This window comes from Oreochromis niloticus, linkage group LG3 (assembly GCF_001858045.2).
Source record: "Oreochromis niloticus isolate F11D_XX linkage group LG3, O_niloticus_UMD_NMBU, whole genome shotgun sequence".
NCBI classification, from domain to species: Eukaryota; Metazoa; Chordata; class Actinopteri; order Cichliformes; family Cichlidae; genus Oreochromis; species Oreochromis niloticus.
In genome coordinates, this window is record NC_031967.2 from 21,521,608 (window position 1) to 21,544,392 (window position 22,785).

The following is a 22,785-nucleotide window of genomic DNA, read 5'->3' on the forward strand; positions in this document are numbered from 1 at the left end:
TAAAAAAAATTAAAAAATTAAAAATTAATGGCCCCCAATTAATACATGGAGTAGAACGAAATGCACACAATACTAAAACATTATCCAACAACTGACAAATCAGTTTTACCCTTTTAATTTTTTCATGCAGGTCACTATCGGCAACATCTTCTAAAACTGGTTTAGCCAAATCTGGGCCATCAACAAGGCAAGAGAAGAGTGTTGGGGACAGAAAGCCTGCTGGTGGACAACCTTGTATAAGGCTTACTGCAATGGCTCTGCCTGCAATGAAGTACCTGTCCTCCCTCATGGCTAGAAAAACATTACATGTAAATAGATGCATGAAAGCGCTTGACAAGAACTTCATAAAAAAAATATTGCATTACTCCAGGAATATCAGCCTAAAATCAATACATACCAGCACTATCAAGCGCCAAGTTCATTTTGCCTTCTTCACCCTCAAACATTGGAGACAGGGGCAAAGCTTTGATCAGAAGTCTTGGAAATTCTCTTCTTGGTCCGCCCAAGTCAACAGTCTCTTCAGGTACTCCCATATCATCAGAAAACCTGACAGAAATTGTGTGGCATGGATCATACAGGGAGTACAGAATTATTAGGCAAGTTGTATTTTTGAGGAATAATTTTATTATTGAACAACAACCATGTTCTCAATGAACCCAAAAAACTCATTAATATCAAAGCTGAATGTTTTTGGAAGTAGTTTTTAGTTTGTTTTTAGTTTCAGCTATTTTAGGGGGATATCTGTGTGTGCAGGTGACTATTACTGTGCATAATTATTAGGCAACTTAACAAAAAACAAATATATACCCATTTCAATTATTTATTTTTACCAGTGAAACCAATATAACATCTCCACATTCACAAATATACATTTCTGACATTCAAAAACAAAACAAAAACAAATCAGCGACCAATATAGCCACCTTTCTTTGCAAGGACACTCAAAAGCCTGCCATCCATGGATTCTGTCAGTGTTTTGATCTGTTCACCATCAACATTGCGTGCAGCAGCAACCACAGCCTCCCAGACACTGTTCAGAGAGGTGTACTGTTTTCCCTCCTTGTAAATCTCACATTTGATGATGGACCACAGGTTCTCAATGGGGTTCAGATCAGGTGAACAAGGAGGCCATGTCATTAGTTTTTCTTCTTTTATACCCTTTCTTGCCAGCCACGCTGTGGAGTACTTGGACGCGTGTGATGGAGCATTGTCCTGCATGAAAATCATATTTTTCTTGAAGGATGCACACTTCTTCCTGTACCACTGCTTGAAGAAGGTGTCTTCCAGAAACTGGCAGTAGGACTGGGAGTTGAGCTTGACTCCATCCTCAACCCGAAAAGGCCCCACAAGCTCATCTTTGATGATACCAGCCCAAACCAGTACTCCACCTCCACCTTGCTGGCGTCTGAGTCGGACTGGAGCTCTCTGCCCTTTACCAATCCAGCCACGGGCCCATCCATCTGGCCCATCAAGACTCACTCTCATTTCATCAGTCCATAAAACCTTAGAAAAATCAGTCTTGAGATATTTCTTGGCCCAGTCTTGACGTTTCAGCTTGTGTGTCTTGTTCAGTGGTGGTCGTCTTTCAGCCTTTCTTACCTTGGCCATGTCTCTGAGTATTGCACACCTTGTGCTTTTGGGCACTCCAGTGATGTTGCAGCTCTGAAATATGGCCAAACTGGTGGCAAGTGGCATCTTGGCAGCTGCACGCTTGACTTTTCTCAGTTCATGGGCAGTTATTTTGCGCCTTGGTTTTTCCACACGCTTCTTGCGACCCTGTTGACTATTTTGAATGAAACACTTGATTGTTCGATGATCACGCTTCAGAAACTTTGCAATTTTAAGACTGCTGCATCCCTCTGCAAGATATCTCACTATTTTTGACTTTTCTGAGCCTGTCAAGTCCTTCTTTTGACCCATTTTCCCATTTGCTGATACCAAACAACTTGAAGTCCTGTAGGATTAAAACAAAAAAAGAAAAGAAAAAAATTGAAAAGAACATCAGTAAAAACATTCATATACAAGGGCTACAAGGATATACAAAGTTTTGTCAAAATCAGAATCAGCATACTTTATTAATCCCTAAGGGAAATTATCATAATCATAAGAAAAATGTACAATGGAGTATATTGCTCAGTGGCTTTTTATATTGTTTATATGTTTTGGAGAACTAGAAAGCACTAGAGCAAAGAAACATGATATTTTTGAGTTTCAATGCACAATAAGTAAATTTCATTGTCGGATTGGCTTTGTTAAAAATCCACTGCCCAATCCAAATAAAATAAAATTTGCCAGCATTACAGCATTATCATTTGACTCTGGAGACATTATTCAAAAAACTGTTTTGTTAACAGCAAATATAAATATCATATATGCATATAAATATCTGAGGATGGATTACACGCCTTCACAACACTGGTTACAGAATTGGATTGCAACAAATATGGTGTGTTTAATTGGCTACTGTAAAACATTTGTATTTGAAACTAACCTTTCGCTCTGGAGGCTTGTTCGTATAGCCTGGTTAAGTTCCTCATCATCAGAAGACATGTCAGATAGTGGAGTCATGATTGAAAGGTAGTTATCGTAGTTTACAGATTGACAGTGTGTTGATGTAGAGGGTAATGCTGAACAATGATTCTCTGGATTCCTGGTCTGGTAGGGTGAGCTTGAGGTATTTTGGCACGTCAGGACCAGAACTGGATCACTTAAAGATGCAGATGATGAGGTAGAAGGCTGACTAGCGGAAGGGTAGATTTCTAATGAAGACACTGGGAACTGGCTGAAGGAAGTGTTTGTTGAAGCGCTGCTGTACTTGTGTGAGATACTACTTTCATGGGTCACTCATGAAAGTGGCCACTTTCATGAGTAAATCATATAAGTTTTTACTATTTCTTTTCCATATGGGTTACATCAACAGAGATTTTTTCTCCAAAGGCGTCCCTTATTTGTTCAGAGACAGTTTTCTGGTCCCAGGATTTTGGGAATTCAAATCTATTCAATATATGCCCTTGTTCATGTAAATGTTGTTTTGTGCGATGCTTGACAACAACACTGCTTGATGGCCGTGGAAGAAAGATGACATCTATGTTGAAAGTATCATGATAATGTGTCTTGGCCCTATAAAACAAAACAGAAACTATATTCAGATTTATGTATCCTTTGTTTTATTTACCTACACTTAGACACTATCAGTTCCTTAAGAAAGTTGCTAATGTCACTTGGTAGTGACCAGCTTACACATTAAACTGTTGTAGCTTTTATAAATAAAATAAAATGTTACTGAGGTCACAGTTCATATTTTTCAAAAAGTAGCACAGCTAGCCTTTTAGCCCACTTGAATATGTTTAAAGTTGCTCGTGTATGTAAGAGTTGAGTATAATAGCAAACACAAATAACAGAAATATAATTTGAATGAAAAAAATGCATAAAGTAATAGCATGCTTATAAATTGCCTTTGAAAAACATGGAAAATGTACGTAAAATAGAAAATGTTTTGGGGCTTGACCATCTTAATTCACTGAAGCTTGAATAGATAGATAGATAGATAGATAGATAGATAGATAGAGATACATACATACATACATACATACAAGAAATGTTTATCGTTTAAACTTTCATGCCTGCAGAAAAATATTCAGTAACTTCAGTAATCTTCAGTAACTTTGTGAGCGCTGGCTTATTTTCCAGCAAAGATCTGAATTTGAACATGTGGCCTGAAAGAGTTCATCTCAACTCTGTTGAGGTAGAAATTGTGACACCTTGTGGACAAATACTAATAGTGCAGGTTAGTGTTTTACAAATGCTTTACACATGCAATTCTATTAGCATTGCATTCCATATAAATGTTACAAATAATATTTCAGTGTGTGCTGGTTATTCCAATAATTGTTTATATTCATAATTTCTATAAACATATCATATCTTAACAATATTTCGTGAAAACCCTAGCTTGTCCGGTCATTTTCGAATAACATTTAAATTTACTGTAAGGGATTAAACAGCAGTGGGGAATACATTTCATCACAATAGATGTCTGTCTGAAAGTGCTGTAAATAGGTTTAAGTATGTAATTCACCCACTGTTAACTTCCTCAATGCCTTTAACCAACACAGAGAAGAGCAGCTACTCCAACAGACGTTTATTATCATATTAGGAATTTTACTTCTTTTAATTCAAGACTGCCTGAAGAAGTTCTATCATTAATTTATGCTTCAGTCTTAAATATGATCAACCCATCTCTAATAATTGACTATGTAACATAGGCCTTCAAGCTGGCTGTAGTTAAACCGTTACTTAAAAAGCCATCTCTAGAGCCAGTGGTCTTAGGTAATTATAGGCCAATCTCCAACCTTCCTTTCATATTAAAAATCCTTGAAAGAGTAGTTGTTAAACAGCTAACTGATCATCTGCAGAAGAATGGCTTATAAGAGTTTCAGTCAGGTTTCAGAGCTCATCACAGAAACAGCTTTAGTGAAGGTTACAAATGATCTTCTAATGGCCTCTGACAGTGGACTCATTTTTTTTTTTGTTTTTTTTTTATTTTTTTATTGTTCATTTCAGGCACAACAAAATACATATATTGAACATAAAGTGCACAAAACAAAAAACAAAAATTACCTGAAAAGGAGTGGGACGAAGAAAACTTATTAAATCCCACCCCTATACTCACTCATAAACAAAAAAAACAATAAGCTTCCCGCAGCTACGCCCATCGTTGCAAACCAAACAAACTCTGTGCTTGTCCTTCTAGACCTCAGTGCAGCGTTCAATACTGTTGACTATAATATCCTATTAGAGCGATTAGAGCAAACTGTAGATATTACAGGTACTAGGCTGCAGTTATTTGAATCATATCTTTCTAATAGATTCCAATTTGTTCATGTAAATGGAGAGTCCTCTTCACACACTAAGATTAATTATGGAGTTCCGCAAGGTTCAGTGCTAGGAACAATTCACTTTAGATTATGCATGGTTCCCTTAGGCATCATCAACAGTATCACCTCTAATTTTCTGCTTCTAACTTCAGATAAAGCTGAAGTTATTGTACTAGGCCCTCAAAAACTTAGAAATATGGTATCTAACCAGATTCTTACTCTGGATGGCATTACCTTGGCCTCCAGTAACACTGTGAGGAACCTTGGAGTCATTTCTGACCAGGATATGTCCTTCAATGCACATATTAAACAAATATGTAGGACTGCTTTCTTGCATTTGCACAGTATTAGAAATATCCTGTCTCAGAGTGACGCTGAAAACAAGTTGATGCATTTATTACTTCTAGGCTGTAATTCATTTTTATATTAAATCAGCAATCTATATATATATATATATATAAAACACCCAGCACGCCCCTGCGGGCGGTTTATCCTTCAAGCTCGGGTCCTCTACCAGAGGCCTGGGAGCTTGAGGGTCCTGTGCAGTATCTTAGCTGTTCCCAGGACTGCGCTCTTCTGGACAGAGATCTCCGATGTTGTTCCCGGGATCTGCTGGAGCCACTCGCCTAGCTTGGGAGTCACCGCACCTAGTGCTCTGATTACCACGGGGACCACCGTTACCTTCACCCTCCACATCCTCTCGAGCTCTTCTCTGAGCCCTTGGTATTTCTCCAGCTTCTCGTGTTCCTTCTTCCTGATATTGCTGTCATTCGGAACCGCTACATCGATCACTACGGCCGTCTTCTCCTGTTTGTCTACCACCACTATGTCCGGTTGGTTAGCCACCACCATTTTGTCCGTCTGCATCTGGAAGTCCCACAGGATCTTAGCTCGGTCGTTCTCCATCACCCTTGGGGGCATCTCCCATTTTGACCTCGGGACTTCCAGGTTATACTCGGCACAGATGTTCCTGTACACTATGCCGGCCACTTGGTTATGGCATTCCATGTATGCCTTGCCTGCTAGCATCTTGCACCCTGCTGTTATGTGCTGGATTGTCTCTGGGGCATCTTTACACAGCCTGCACCTGGGGTCTTGCCTGGTGTGATAGACCCCAGCCTCCATGGATCTTGTACTCAGAGCTTGTTCTTGTGCTGCCATCATTAGTGCCTCTGTGCTGTCTTTCAGTCCAGCTTTGTCCAGCCACTGGTAGGATTTCTGGATATCAGCCACCTCCTCTATCTGCCGGTGGTACATACCGTGCAGGGGCCTGTCCTTCCATGATGGTTCCTCGTCTCCCTCCTCTTTCTTGGGTTTCTGCTGCCTGAGGTATTCACTGAGCACTCGGTCAGTTGGGGTCATCTTCCCAATGTATTCTTGGATGTTCGTTGTCTCATCCTGGACTGTGGTGCTGACACTCACCAGTCCCCGGCCCCCTTCCTTCCGCTTAGCGTACAGCCTCAGGGTGCTGGACTTGGGGTGAAACCCTCCATGCATGGTAAGGAGCTTTCTTGTCTTTATGTCAGTGGCTTCTATCTCCTCCTTTGGCCAGCCTATTACCCCAGCAGGGTACCTGATCACGGGCAGGGCGTAGGTGTTGATGGCCCGGATCTTGTTCTTACCGTTCAGCTGACTCCTCAGGACTTGCCTGACCCTCTGCAGGTACTTGGTGGTTGCAGCTTTTCTAGCGGCCTCTTCATGGTTCCCATTCGCCTGCGGGATCCCCAGGTACTTGTAACTGTCCTCGATGTCTGCAATGTTGCCTTCTGGTAGTTCAATCCCCTCAGTTCTGACTACCTTCCCTCTCTTTGTTATCATCCGACTACACTTCTCCAGCCCGAATGACATCCCGATGTCATTGCTGTATAGCCTGGTGGTGTGGATCAGTGAATCGATGTCTCGTTCACTCTTGGCATACAGCTTGATGTCATCCATGTACAGGAGGTGGCTGACAACTGCTCCGTTCCGTAGTCGGTATCCGTATGTATATATACATATATATATACATACATACGTATATATACGTGTATATATAGGCGGGCCCGGGTCTCCTCCGCACCTGCCTCAAGCTTTGGGGGGGAGGGCTATGGCTCTCCACACCCTCCACACATGGAGAAAACTTTTGAACTTAATCGCGCTCATGCACACAGGTGTACACACGGGTGCTCACATACACAAACTATGTCTTCCTTGGCTGCGACCATAAAACATATTGTGCACTGTCGGTCCTGTGTTCTGCTCAATAACATTCAATATTTAGTATTTACTGTTAGTTGCACATATCTAGGTTGTTGTCTCTATATTGTGTTGTTCTCTTGTTGTTTGTTTTCTCTTTTCTTCTTCTAACTGGTGATCCAACAGATTTTCTCAGTGTCTTCTTTCACTGTTCCCCCTTTCCCTCTGTTTTCTTTCTCCCTTTCTTTCTTTCTCTTTCTCCCTTTCTGTATAATTGTCTGTCCAATTTGTAATAACTTAAAATAAAATAAAATAAAATGAAATTGGCATTGGCATTGGCATATTTTCTCCACTTCAGGCCTCTTTCCTGGCCTTCAGACAACTTTTCAGACAATTCTGATTGAACCGAACGGGACAGGCGAAAAAACCCCCAAAGAACTGATAATTGTGGATTAATAGTTGAGACAGTGATAACTGTGATAACTGTTAGAACTGTGAACCAAATGTAAAGTGAGGTATAATAAGCTTTAACTAGAGTCCAGATTAAAAATAGTTTGATGAGTTTAATAAAATCATTAATGTTGGGTTGTTGAGAGAGCACAAATCAGACATTTTGACGTAAAGCAAGTAAATCAGTAAAACTGGAAGACAGAGGATGGAAAACATGCAAAAAATCAATTACTGAGCAGAATTGTTGGTGGGAAAATCAAATCTTCATCATTAAGTCACAAATAAATTTGTGTACATTTAAGTTAATGAACCTGTTTTATATACACACATGAGTGGACATTAAACTTGTTAGTTTTCATGTATCGCTACTTCACAGAGTCCCAGCTGTAGATGTTCTGTGGTGACGAAAAAGGGGTTTATATTTATGTTGGAGGGAATGAAGAATCCAGCTCTGAGCTCAGGTGACTGAGGAAATGCTGGGTGCATACATGAGAAGCTGGTGGATATCAGCTTTAAGGATGTGTGTTGGGTCACTGGCTGCCCCTCGTGCCTGTCCCACTTGTGACTTCCTGTTGAAGAACAATAAAGTTTATTGTAAAAGCATCGTCTGCCCTTGAGGCAAAGTGAAGTTCTGTTTTGCGTGATTGAGTCTTTACAGAGAGTGTAAAGTTACCTGTATCCTTACAGGCTTTGTTTAGAAGGTGCAGACACACTCTGTGTGGAGGAGAAAATCATCTGGTTTTACTTTCATTTAAACATCTGGTCTCAGACATAAACACATCTTATCATTTGTTATGTGTCCTGTGTTGTGAAGATTTTTTTTGTGTAAAACATGTGAAACTGAAACACTTCTCTATCTTCTTCTGTATCATTAATACTTTTTCCCTTTTTGGTGTTCATTACCTTCACCTGGGATACTTGAAGCTATGGTGTGTTTTGTACTGCGATGCTGTTACTCGACTAAATGAAACTGACTGTCAGACAGAGATGAGCTCATGCTTTGTTCAGTTTAATCAGAAATGCTCAGATGTATATTATTGAAGGATGTAATTAAAGTGAAATACAGTTTATTATCCACTTGCCTTTGGTCCAGACTAATATATGGTTTTTAGTGCAGTGGCACTCTGAGATCACTACAATGTGTTGTCAGGCATATCTGACAATATGAGTTATTCAAACAGTGATACTAATAGTGCCTGTAATAGATTAGTTTGGCTTGTAAATTCAATAAATGTCTAGCTTGCAAGCTAGCTTATTTGTTTGGTGTTTAACTGTTTTTGCCATCTCACTAAATACACTATATACCATGATTTAATTAAGAAGAAAAGAATGAAATAATAGATTTACATACATTGTTTTTGTAATTCATGTTAAACAAATATACCTCAGGCATATAGAAGGTGTAAGAAAACTTTCCAAATGATGGCAAGAACATTACTTCAGAGTAAAAAAATTACAAAACTCTTTAGTTTTTCGCATAGATGGACAATATAATAGAATATCATTCTGTTTACGAAGCAGACAAACTTTAACTAAACTCTGAATGGCCTTTGATGTGTATAAGATTCAACTCTGGTGATGTGTAGTGGTATTATGTAATAGCTAATTTTGGTAAGTGAATAACTAAACTCCATGTTGACCTATAATTACATGCAACATAATGAAATAACACATTTGAGTACAAACACTGAATGAAAATATTGTGACTGTACCTGCAGCTCACATCTGTACATTAATGTAATAAGCATTCCCCTCTGGTTCATGATAGTCCCCTGTTAACATGATCAAATGAATCCACAAAAAAATATTCAATACTTAAAAATCACTCTGTGATCACTATTCAAAGATCTTTAAAGTCAATAAGAGAGAAGGTGACATTCTCATATTCATCTGCTCCTGAAATGTTCATATTTTTATTTACAGGATTGTAAAAACATATCACATGGAATTACAGAAATTTATTAAATCAAAAATAAATTTCATCTCTAACTGCTCTGTGCTTTTCAGCACGTATACTGTACCATTTCTGTTTTTGACTTGTTCGATTGATTCATAGAAGTTGGCAGTACCTAAAGAAAAAAACAAGCCAGGCTCACATTAATCATTTTATTACAGTTACACTAAAGATCAGAGCAAAAACAGAAATACTGTGTGAGTCAAAACCAGGACTGTAAGATCTTTTAAATGTTCTTTGAATAACTGCTGAACACAAACTGAACCTGAGAAATGTTTGTGTTAATGGAGGTTTAATAAAAGTCAATATTAATAATGACAATAAAGATCAGTTTAAATGCTGACCATGTTGAAGAGAGCCGTATTCATGAGTTTCATTCTGGTTGACTCCATGATTTGTGGAGGAGCCCGGACTGTGACTCTCAGACTGGATCGACCTAAAACATGAAATAAACACAATAAACTCAAAAGTAACTGATGTTTGTTTAAAATAATAATAAAAAGTATTTTACCAACCTGGTGAAGCAGGAATCTGTGAAAGAGACAAATGTTATTGCACATGTTTGTCATGTGTAAATTGTTCCACTGATATTTAGTGTCATGAGATCAGGATACATGTATATGTGTGAATAATTAAAGTGTATGTAGTAAATAAACTCTCTGATACAGCATGAAAAGAAGAGGCTCTTACACTTGGACTGTCTGCAGCGATACAACAAGAGCAGGAGAATAATAATGAGAGAGACTCCACAAACCAGTCCAACCATCAACCACACAGGAGATGAAGAGCTGTCAGCTCCTGACACAGTTACTGTAATGACTAATGACAATTAAGTATTAATAAAATATAATTATATTGGATATTTTACAAAGGTTCTTACAAAATATATCCAGGTGACTTCAAAAGTTAAAAGAGACAATCTAATGTTCCTTAAAATAATGAAAATCATTTTCAGAAATTGTCTAAGGAGCTTGGAAGGAAAAGCGGCTGGACTTCTCTAAGTTAACACTTAGCACTTAGTGTATGCTGTACAGTACAGAGGAGAATGCTCCGCCATCTACATTGGAAAGTCCAAACAGCCACTTCACAAGTCCATGGCACAACATACAAAAGCCACCACTACGGGACAAGACTCGACCGTCCATCTACATCCAAAGGACAACGGTCACTCTTTCAAGGAATGCCCATGTTCACATTTTGGACAGAGAAGTCAGATGGTTTGAAAGAGGAGTGGAAGAAGCGATCTATGTCCACTGTCAACGCCCATCTTTGAACAGCCACCTATAATCCAGTTTTGAGATCCCTTCTCTGATGCCTTAACGCCCACTCACATCCTCAGCCATTTGACCTTGGGAAATCACATGGGACTAGGTTTTTGAATGAGTTCACCTGAAACCTTGGCTGATTGTGACCTACACCCATTTTCACACCTTGGCTCATGTGATTAGGTAGAGGATCAATAGAGATTGAAAATGTGACGTCACTCTGGGGTAAAACCGCAAAGGATTCTGGGAGCTCACGGCAAGCGGTACTAGCCCATGCAGGCTTTCACATGAAAACAGTCACACAGCGATAAAAACAAACACCAAAAATGGCAAGAAGCTGTTGTATTATTAACTGCACAAGCCAGGCGAGCAACAGCCACGGGAAGCCGAAGGGTAAAGAGATCGGTTTTTATCGGATTACATCGTTGAAGAGAAATTGTTCAAGCCATGTTTCCGAAGTAACAAAGAGCCGAAGGATGGCCTGGATTGCAGCCATTCGAAGACAAGATGCAGTACACTCCAGCTCACATGTTAGTCTGCTCCAAGCATTTCCACAAAGGTCAGTGTTTTGTAGTAGTCAATACGTCATTTTTTATAACATAATTGGTGATATAGGTTACAAGCAAGTCTGGCGCTGAACAGAAATTGTCGCACTATGCTCCTTTGTTTATTGTGCATAAATAGTGAATTGTCCTGACACAATATTGCGTTTCACTTCTGTTATTACCACGGTACATTGACAAACATATACTTTTATTCACAGGATAAAACAGGTTTTTTTGTATCACTAATTGCCCAGTAAGATTACAGCATACAATATTATTGTCACTGCTACATTTCTGTAATGCCTACCAGAAATTATTTCCACTACTAATTAATTACCGTTGAGCTCAAAGGTCCTATTAATTAACGGTTAACGAATGTGTATTTATGAAGACGATTTGTGAGGTAAACCTACCTTTGTTCGTACGATGGTCTTTCGTTCTACACGGTGCATTTCAAGGTCCTGTACCTATCTGTCGGTAAACTGTACCCGGGGTTGTGTATGTGTATGTACTCACTCCAAGAACCGTATAATTATAAATATGAGCATGGTGAAAGTTGGGCAGCACGCTAACGTCTTTTGTCCACTCTGTGTGCTCGTAAGGGTCTAACCCTTTCACTCCTTTGATTTTTTCCTCGTATCTTTTCTTTGACTTTTCATCAAGTCTGTCTTTGTACGGACCGGCATTGTTCTCCTTCGTTTTGTACATACCTCTTTTGGGGGGCAAAGAAAAAGCAAGAAGGTATTGGAACCGGAGAATGAACGTTTTGCGGTGCTGCAAATTCTGGCGTTTGATGCATTGCTTTGATTGTTTTGCCACGAGTACCCGGCATGCAATGCGCGAAAGTCACGTGGTCTGTCAATCTCTATCCGGTCGTTAACTCTGACGTCACTAGCCGTGTCTGGGCCTAAACTCCGCTGCAGGTCCATATATCAAACGATCACTATGGCATTACTGAGAGTTGAAAAACTGTCTAAAGTCTTTCATCTTTAATAAAATGATCAGCGTTCTGCTCTACCAGGTGTAACAATTGAGTTTAACATCCAGGCATCCATGAAAACGGAATTTATGACATTTAACGGAGTTAGAAGTTATTAGGAAGTTAGCTCGCTAGCTTCTATCTAAATACAATATAGCATGTCCTGACTGCGGGGTTTTGGAAACAAATTCAAACGTACAGCTCTGTTATCACTTCCAACATAAATGAAGACAGAAAACTAAACAGCAGTGACGTTTGTAGGGTTACTGAAGTTTGGCTAGCTGGTATATAATGATGTGCTACGTGACCGCTAGCGACACAGCTATGTTAGCATAATATAAACAAGCTACCTTTTTTTCCACTCGATAAAAGTTAACGTGAGTGTTCTCGGTGGTCAGGAACAAATGTAATCGCATGGCAGGATGCTGTAAAAGGACCAAACTTCAGCCAGGAGAACAAGTGAGATAATCCATCCACAATACGAGGTTAGTCATTCATATACTGCTGCATGGGCTGTGCTGTAGTTACATCGTAAGGTTTTAAAAACTGAGCTTAAATAAATGATTAGCGGTAATAAAAGCCGAGGGAGGTCAACAGTGATCACTGACTGTTTTAGGAGCTTTTTGAGATTAAATAGAAGAAAATACAAAACATTAAACATGTTAACAACACAAAAGCCATATTAAACGCAGACTACTTTAGGCCCGGAAGTAGGATTCGTCACGTCATCACTTAACGACCGGATAGAGGGTCCATGTCCCTCTTGGGGGGATACTCCCACAGGGTTTAAATCTGGGACTCTCCACCATTTGACCTTAGAACTGAAGAAGCTTCCAGACGCTTTTCTTTCCAAACTCCTTAGACTTTAATGACCTGAATAACTGAGAACCTTCACAGACATTTACAGAAACACATGAAATGTTTTGATCCTGCTCACCTTTAACTGACATCCAGCTCTGTGCTGACTCTCTTCCTGAGTACTGACACTTGTAGAAACCTTCATCAGACTTTGACACTGCAGAGATGTTCAGCTCCCCTCGGGTATCATTTTGAATAAGTTTGTCATTGTGATAGAAAAACACATTGGAAAGTATTTTTTGTGTTTTCAAACTGCAGCTCAGACTAACAGAAGCTCCCTCAGTCACAGGATGAACAGGACTCACCAGGATAGGACCATAAAGCTTATAAAAATTAAAATAATCTGTGAAAAGAAAATACCATTTATTCAGTCAGATGATGTTTATAGGTAACTGCTGTAGTAGTGACACGCTGTTTCACAATAGCTGCAGGAGGAGAGGTGGGGCAGAGTACTTCATGGAGCTGTGCACAGTGCAAGTAAAATAAAGAGAGTTTGCTGCTCTGACTCCCTGGCTGGCTCTGCACTGAGGAGAACTCTCACACAGCACAACCTTTGATACAAATGCACATTTTTACATGATCATCTTTAAATATAACACTTTGATGAAAAACACATTGAGCTTTTTAGTGGTTTAAATTGAAGAGAGAAAGTATAAACAACTTTGTTGCCTGCAAATTGTGACAAATTGAATTATGAAAAGATTGAGTGAAATGAGTCCTACAACCAAGAATACTTTGATACTGTGGTGCCTATAATTGTCTGTTTTTCCACATAAAATCACTTCGCATACAACAAAGCTGGGACAAATGTTCATGTGACATCTAAATCACTCAGATCCAAGAAGTAAATGTATAATAACATACTCTGTACAGTGATGTTGACTGCACTGCTGAACTCTCCTGATCCAGACTCACACCAGTACACTGCAGTACCTGACTTTGATGTTTTGAAGTTACATGTGGATCCATTCATTCTCTCACATTTATAATAATATGAAGGATCGCCCTGTGGAACAGTCACCACTCTCCACTCAGTGAAGTTTCCCTCACAGGTCAGTGAGACAGAGTCAGAGATGAAGTGTTGCACTCTGTCAGGACTCACTGTGAGAGACGCTGCTGAATGAACATCTGGAAACAACAAGCAGTGAAGAGACAAAGATCACAGATGTTAGGATTCAAAATATCACAGTGAAAATATTCCTTTGTTTTTTTTTTTTAAGGTTTGTTTGTGTTTTTTGAAGATCAGCTAATAATGTAAAAAGACAGTGTTTATTTGGTGAAACTGCAGGGTTTTTTTAGATTACACACATTATATTTTTAGTATCTTTATATTAGACTCACTGGTCCAAAATTAAAAGAAAAAAACAACAAGAAAAATCATATAAAATAGATATTAAACATAAGGAGAATAAAATATGTGAACAAATGTTTTTTCTACAAAAACACAGCTGTACAAATGTCTCCATCATATTTGTACCAAATCTTTGTCCTTGTTGAACCCAGAATAGCTACAAATAAATCTATGAATGAGATTTCTTAATACAACTTAAAATGTAGCGTAGTGGTGAATTTCTATTCCAAGCTTTGAGAACTAATTCTTTGACTTCTTAATGTGAGCTGTCCAGTTTTATTTCTGGGTTGTACATACAAACAAAGCTACCACATCATGATGTCACAGTCAAAAATCTATTTGCTGCTACAGCACATTTTTTTTTACATTTATACAGCTGTTCCAATTATAGGGGGATCACACTCCTCAGCCCCCCTGGGAAAATCTATACCAGGGTGCTGGAAAAGAGAGTCTGTCCATTATTTGAACCTCAAACAGGAGGAACAATGTGGTTTTTGTCCCGGTCAAAGAACACTGAACCAGCGCTTTACCCTCTCAAGGATAGTTGAGGGTGCATGCGAGTTTGCCCAACTAGTCTACATGTATTTTGTAGACTGGGAGAAGGTATTCACAAGGTAGTCACTCTGTCCTGTGGGAGGTGCTTCGGGAGTACTGGGTGTCTGGCCCATTCAATCCTTATACAACCATTGCAAGAGCTTAGGCTGCGTAGCCAGCATAAGTCGGACTCGATTCCGGTGAGTGTCGGACTCCACCAGGGCTGCACTTTGTCACCGATTCTGTTTGTAATTTTTAAGGACAGAATTTCTAGCTGTACCCAAGTGACAGAAGGGTTGGGTGATCTCAGAATCTCATCTCTGCTTTTTGCAGATGGTGTGCTTCTGTGTGCTTCATCGGGCAGGAATGGAACGGCTCGCAGCCGAGTGTGAAGCAGTAGGAATGAGAATTCCTGCCCCAAGTGGGATGTTGGGAGAAGGAGATCGAGGTCCGTCATGGTGAAGAGAGAGCTGAGTTGAAAAGCGAAGCTCTGGGGGCAGACCATTGATTGTAGAAAACATGGACGACGCGACAGCACCCCAAAAATGAAGCCAAAACGTCTCTGTTGCCCCCTGGTGTCTGGCTGCAGTATAGGTCATAAACCCCGCCTCCTCCATGTTAGCGGATGGGACTGGGGTCAGACTAAAATTAATTAATTCTCCTTAGATAATTTTTTTCCAAAGATTCTTTCTTTTGTTTTCAATAGTTCTCATCATGCTGATTGATGTCCAAGAGGTCTCCTCTCCCATAAGTTTGATTCTAATTCCTACCCCGGTGATGTTAAATTGGGGTGTAACGTCATCATAACAGCTTTGACTGGCAGCTGCAGTCACGGAGAAACTTGCGTATCGGTGTTCAGGAATAACAGATAGAGCGTAGGCTCTGAGAGGAGGGCCAGCGTTTACGCTACGAAAACACGACCGACTGTTTTAACCTGACAGCCTGAGGTGTTCTTCAGTAAACTGGACTACCCAACTGAAGGACCCAAGGCCCCACTGCACTTTTTCGGTAAGTTAAACGTGTTTGTAAGCTACTCCGTAACTACCGTCCTTAGCTAGGTCCTGAGACCTTAGCTAGCTAAAGTGAGCACTCGGCTGTCAGGGTTCGTTTAGCTAACCCATGCAGGTGAATGAATTTACTAAAGAAATCAAGAGAAACGCCCCGGGCTACTCAGCCACTAATTACTGTTACTGCACTTTTATTACAAGTATTATACTGTAAAAGCAACAGGCTGCACCCTGCTGCAGCTCCTGTGCAGAGCTGAATATTAAATATGTGCAAACAGCATGTTTTCAGGCTCTTGCCACATCTGTAAAGACAGTAACATTTTTTAAACGCTTGTACTTCAGTAACTCCTCATTAATCAGTAACTATGGATTAAACTGTAGAACTGAAAAAATGTAAGAGAAGAACTTCAGATCCTGGGTTTGTGAGGACAGAGAAGGATCAGCTTTATTTCAGATTTGAGATAAACTTTATATTTGTGTTTGTGATGGTTCTGTTCTCTTTGTGATTACAGGAGCTGCCCTCAGATTCAGACCTCAGCACCACCCAGTGACAGCAGACAGATCATCCAACATGTTCACACGTTAACTGCAAAATGAACTGATGAAAACAGTACAAAGGTTAAAGTACCACATGTGCTGTCAGTGAAAGCTGCAGCTTTATTGATAAAGTTAAAGACAAAAAAAAACCAAAAGGATTAATCACTCATGTAACTGTGTCACTATATATCAGCATTAACAGGACCTCAGTTTGGTGTTTCACAAAGCTGCTGATCTCAGACCTGCACAGCTTCTGTTTTAAACACTTGATGTACTCAGCTGCATGAAGAGCATATGAGATTTTCTCTAACACAATTAAATAAAACCTGATGAAGGTCAAAGGTCGTCACTTGTATGTTGAACTACAAACTTGTCATCTGGAATTCTTTCACAGTTTTTTCCAGATAGTGTGTTATTTACCATAAAGTGATTCAGAGTTATTCATACCAGAGTAACCAGAGAGGATCATATATTTTTAAATATATAACTTTCTACAGGACTGAATATATTATGGTCATGTAAAAGTCCGGAGCCTCTGGGGAGTATCCGAGTATTTATAACATTACACAAAGCAAAGGTCTCATCACAGTGTTCATGAAATGCTGGGTTTATCCATCTCCTGGATCAGGCCTACGGAGGAATGCTGAAGATTTCCCTGTGAGGGAGCTGCTGGTGAAGATCATGAGTACTGCTTGATCAATGCGATGAGCTTCAGTCTTCCTGTTGTTTCTTAAATGAAGCCTCTCTCAGTGGGTCAACAGAACTTCTGGCACAGGACAGCTGTGATGAAAGAAAGGGAAGAAGTTTATCCAAACCTCTGGACCCAGGAAACCCAGTTTGGTCCTGATGGTCTCCCTCACTAGTTTCTCCCCAGGGTGACTGTAGCTGTTGATATAATATGGACTCTGTTATTAAATGAAAAGAACAAATTAGACTACACTACTGAAACGTTCTGCTGATGTTTTTAAAGTCTCTATGTTACCAGGCTGTAGAGGGCTCTGAAGATTTAAACAGTTTTAGATCCATTACACTCAGTCTTATGTTAAAATCTCAAAGGACAGCATTATATTTTTGATATTAACAGTAACTCTGGGCTTCTGTAGAGTGTGCAGATGATCTCATCGCTGTCTAAAAATGGATAAAAAAAACCCATAAGTGCTGAATCCTTCAATAACACAGACTATTAGAGTATTAGGTGTGTAGCATCGCTAACTAGCTAGCAACAAGCCTCCAACACAGTGCGTATGCTAGCGGCTAATCTAGCTAACGAATGAACAACAGAGTGATTTTAGAACTATAAGATGATAAGCTGTGTGTCTTTTTTTATAACAGTGACATGGTTGTATTTACCTTAATTAAACGAGTCGTCAGGCGCGGTAAACCAGCAAAAAACTCGAGTCACCGGGCTACGTAAAAAGTGTAGAGGGGCGTGTTAGCGGTCACGTCCAGCGGGTGTGTGGGCGGGAGCGTTACACAGTCGCTCCACCTCAAGTCACTACTGCGCAGACCCTGGCTCCAAATTTGCAAGATGGCAGCCTCCACAAGCGGGGTATTTTGGCTTCATTTTTACACAATGGGAGGAGGCGGAGTCGCGTCGTCCATCTTTTCTACAGTCAATGGGGCAGACCCTGGACATGCTGGAGAGATTATATCTCTCAGCTGGCCTGGGAACGCCTTGGTGTCCCCCTGGACAATGGAATAGGTGGCCAGGGAGAGGGAGATCTGAGCTTCTCTGCTTATTTGCTGCCCCTGCAACTTGGCCCCAGATAAGTGGAAGAAGATGGATGGATATACAACTACTACACATAATTTCATTTTCACTGATGCAAATTAAATACAGCATATACACTACTAATCAAAGATTTTAGAATGCACCAATCTTTCCATATTTGTTTTTTAAAATTATTCAGTTTAATATCTAATTTTACTCTGAAATGAATGCATAGTACAAATAAGCAATGAGTTTAAAAAAAAATGCATGGAATTAATTTAATTTAGACCAAATTTAGACCAAAATGGATTCTAAACTTTTGACTCATCAAAGTAGCCACCTTTGGCAGATACAACAGCCAAACACACCTGTCGCATTCTTTCTACAATGGAAACCAAATATTCTTCAGAAAGATCTTCCCATATCTATTGCAGAAGTTCTCATAAATGTGTGGCACTTCTAGGTTGCTTTGCTTTCACTCTTCTTTCCAGTTCATCCCAAACCAGCTCATTGTATCAGGGTGCCTCTCACTCTGTACACCGACGCTGGCTCCAGCAACAGCAACAGCCCCAGATGATCACACTTCCTCCTCCATGTTTGGCAGTTTATTCCACACACTGTGGAACCATCCTTTCACCTACTTGACGGCATACAAAGATCCTGCGTGAGGAATGGAAGATTTCAAATTTTGATTCATCAGTCTATAATGCCTTCTTCCAGTCTTCATGGCCCAGCCAAGCCTCTTTGTCTTCTTCTCTTGCTGCAACTCGTCCTGTCAAACCTGCAGCTCAAATTCTGTGGTTCTGTGAGCAGCCTATCATGCAAACGGTTAACTCCCAAAAACTTGTCCTCTGATTCGGTTGTGGCTTTGGGTCAGTCAGACCTCTACCTGTCAGAGTTTGTTCCAGTTTCTGAGTGACTTTTGATGGTGAAGGAAACTGTACTCACTGACACCTTGACTTTCTTTGCAATTTCTCTGTAGGAAAGACCTACATTTTTAAGTGTTATGATGGTTTGTCTCTCTTCCATTGCTAATTGCCTTTTTCTCACCATTTTTGCAGCAACACACTACTTTCTGCATTGCAGTACTGTTCAACTGATGCTCAGGGGGGTGTAGTGTGTGTGTTCCAACACTGCTTTTATGCAGACAGACAGGGGGTTGTAAGTAACCCAGAAAAGTTGAAACACCTGTAGCAATTAGTAGCACCAGCTTTCAAGTCTTGATCAGCCTCCATTGCTTCAGAACAGCTTTAAATTGTTAACCCATTTTGTGTTCCCTTTTTGTATATTTCTGAAATGTACATTTCAGTTTTGGGTAACCTTTTTTTTTTTTTTTACCTCTGGCAGTTCACCACTTACCTCCTGTTTTCAACCTGGAGACAGTGTGTGACATACAACATAAAACAATGAATACAAAACCTACTAACTACACAACAGAACACAACACACTAAATAAACAATCCAAAGACAAATCTCTCACATCTTAAAACTCGCTGTCCATATCACTCTCTCTCTCTCTCACTCTCTCTCGCTGAGGGATGAGACTGCAATATGTTTAGTTTAGGCTCAAAGTGTCAATACTCGCTTATGTTAATAAACAACACTGTCATGTGCAAACCCATGGGACTAGGGGTGGCAAGAGATCTTTTCTTTTGTAAGTGTGTAGCTACTGCCACCCTCTTCTAAAGGGGGTGTAATTCATCATTTAAAATTTTTATTAGAATATTTTATTAGAAGAAGTCACTTAGATGAGTGACGAAATGTTTGTCCCACTGACAATGCTAAGTCCAGTCAACTTTTTGGGACAATAAATCTACAGTACAGCATCAGAAGTTACATGAAAAGATGCAGATGAGCGGTTGCCTTAGCCTAATTTTTAAATCAGGCGGCTAGCTGACGACTGATTAACATCCACCCACCCACTTTCTGTGGCACCGATACCTGCAACAAACAGGGGTTTGTCTACACAGGAGCACGGGGTGCACTAGATCATGTTGATTTCAAGGCCTTCATAAAAAAAATTTCAGATGTAAAGTTAGACAACATAAAATATGGCATTAACTAAACTATGTTAATATTTCAAAATCTTTAAAAAAAAGCTTTTTTCTCCACAGGCCAATTAAAATGTACACGGCCCAGTAAAACTAAGAGCCACTGACCTGGGGCTGTTAGGCTGGACACAGAATTATTATTAATATTAATTAACATCTACATCATCACAACTTCTGTTTTTAGCAGCATAAAATTTTATTAAAGCACAGGGAAAACTTCAGAACCCTGATACGCTTGCTTTTCTCACACACACAAAACCACATACAAAACATACACATGAGCACACATGAAATCTACCTCATCCTGGATATAAAATACTTTCTTTTAATCTGTTTTTCTTCTAATTATCTCGTAAAGCCACCCTGATCACAGTTCAATAATTTGCTGTCATGTTTCTGTCCTAATTCTGTGATATTGTCTGTTTCACAGATTCCTTCTACAGTGAGATATTTTGCAGCAGCAGGACCAAAACTAAAAACCTTTGAAGGATATTTGAAATGAACAATAACAGCAGCTGTTATTTGTGACGTCTTCTTCTAGCGTCCATCTGTAGTCAGTGTTTTTCTTGTATTTGTCAGAGCTGTTAACCTGCCTGCTGACATCTTTGTTTCTTTATTAACTATATTTGACTTTTTTATCTGAACACCTACCTGAGCACTAAACAAAGAGTCTTAACTGTGTAAATCCTGTCTGTGCACTAAGTAAAAATAATCAGTACAAACAGTAACATGAGTTTAAATTTAAATTCAGTTTGGTTTGATCACAGAGAAAAAAGAAAATATTTAGTTCAGTTCTTCTTTTGAGGAGTTTTAATGTACACAGACATCAATGGTTGTCATGGAGATGAGACTTTAATAAATCTTGGTGAATAAAAATGATGACCTAACATGAGCTCTTTGAAAGGACAGAGAGAAACAAACTGACCTGCAGACCAGACAAACTTTGGTTGACTGTGATCAGTGTGATACTCTGCGTCTCCTCTTCCAGCTCTGCACACATATCCTGCTGTGTGTGTCTGTCCATGAATGATGTAGGAGTTATCTACAGTCCTTCTGCCATCAGGTAGCAGCTCATAACTGTAGGATTTCTCTATTAGATCAGGAACAGCTTTATACCAGTAGAAGCTCCATCCTGCAGACGGATGTTCAACCTGACAGTTCAGAGTTACTGAGGCTCCAGGACTCAGCCATGATGGAGACACAGTGAGGACAGGACGGGGTTTATCTGTTCAACAAAGATTTTCTCTCAATGTTTTATTTCGTAACTCTGAATTCAATTTCACAAAAATGTTGACTCACAAATATTTATTATGAACTTTAGGAGTGAGACTATCTAAACATGTCAAATATCTCAACGTGTACTAATAAAAACACTTTTACAAATTGTTTGTATTTTCAGGGAAAAAGCAAATATGACTTACTGTTAGAAACTGTCAGTGTGACTGAATCACTCCACTCTGTTTTATTCTGTGAACTTTTCATTCTGCCCTTGCAGCGATAGTTTCCATTGTTGTTTGATGAAGAAGATATAATCTTATATTCATTTTGATTTGGAGGTTTTATGGTGCTGTTTGTTTCCCACTCATAATCCCACTCAGTGTCTCCTCCATGGATCTCACATCTGACAGTGATCGTCTCTCCTCTGTATATCTCAGACCAGTTTGGATACAGAGTCACAATAGACCTGTTTGAGGCTGTTCAAGAAAGTACAGTAAAAACACATGAATGATAAAAGGCTCAATTACCATCAGATGCAGTGTTTAGTGGAAAGTTACATTTGAACTTATTAGTTGTGTCAATCCTGACTGACTCATTGTACAGAAAATACTCTGGAAATACTCTGAAATATTCAACATGATGATTTTTTAAAAATATTTATTTTGTGTTTTTACAATTAGATACATACATGCAGAGTTCAAATAATTAATTGTAGGTATGACTTAATCCTTGGGAGAAACGTTTCGTCACTCATCCAAGTGACTTCTTCAGTCTCAGCTGACTGCAGGTTGGTTTCCCCAATCTTATAAACAGTACATTTGCACAATGACCGAAACTAGCCCACTAAATGAAGAATTGTCTAGGAGGTCAGTTCCTTGATCATTAATATGCAAACTGTCATGACCATATATTAAATACCATTGATCAATGGTAATGAGTACCATTAACAGAGAGTTAGGGAATGTCTGCAATCAAAGCATTGAAAGATAGCAAAAGATGTACCCTTAGGCCCTCTCCTCAATTCAGAGATGGTCTTTCCCTTTTCACGTAAATGGCCTCCTTGACTCCCCACTCAAACCACTGTTCCTCCCTGTCCAGGATGTGTACATCTTCATCATTGAAAGTGTCCACTGGCCTGTAGGTGTGAATCAATGACTGTAGAAAACATGGACGACGCGACAGCTCCCCAAAAATGAGGCCAAAATGTCTCTATCGCCCCCTGGTGTCTGGCTGGAGTATAGGTCATAAAGGTATTGGGACTGGGGTCAGACTA

General features: G+C 39.6%; 1 protein-coding gene across 1 annotated transcript in view; it reads right to left on the reverse strand.

Moving 5' to 3' along the window:
- Positions 1 to 7,622: 7,622 nt before the first annotated feature.
- LOC102078640 (uncharacterized) overlaps positions 7,623 to 22,785 on the reverse strand; it is a 32,645-nt gene continuing 17,482 nt past the window's right edge. Inside the window, exons 7-15 of the mRNA XM_025904725.1 lie at positions 13,968 to 14,231; positions 13,183 to 13,446; positions 10,147 to 10,266; positions 9,972 to 9,987; positions 9,801 to 9,892; positions 9,524 to 9,571; positions 9,215 to 9,274; positions 8,176 to 8,216; positions 7,623 to 8,071 (exon numbers count right to left, since the gene is read on the reverse strand). Of these exons, the coding sequence (XP_025760510.1) occupies positions 9,222 to 9,274; positions 9,524 to 9,571; positions 9,801 to 9,892; positions 9,972 to 9,987; positions 10,147 to 10,266; positions 13,183 to 13,446; positions 13,968 to 14,231 (857 nt within the window). The 3' untranslated portion in view covers positions 7,623 to 8,071; positions 8,176 to 8,216; positions 9,215 to 9,221. The remainder of the gene's footprint in view (positions 8,072 to 8,175; positions 8,217 to 9,214; positions 9,275 to 9,523; positions 9,572 to 9,800; positions 9,893 to 9,971; positions 9,988 to 10,146; positions 10,267 to 13,182; positions 13,447 to 13,967; positions 14,232 to 22,785) is intronic.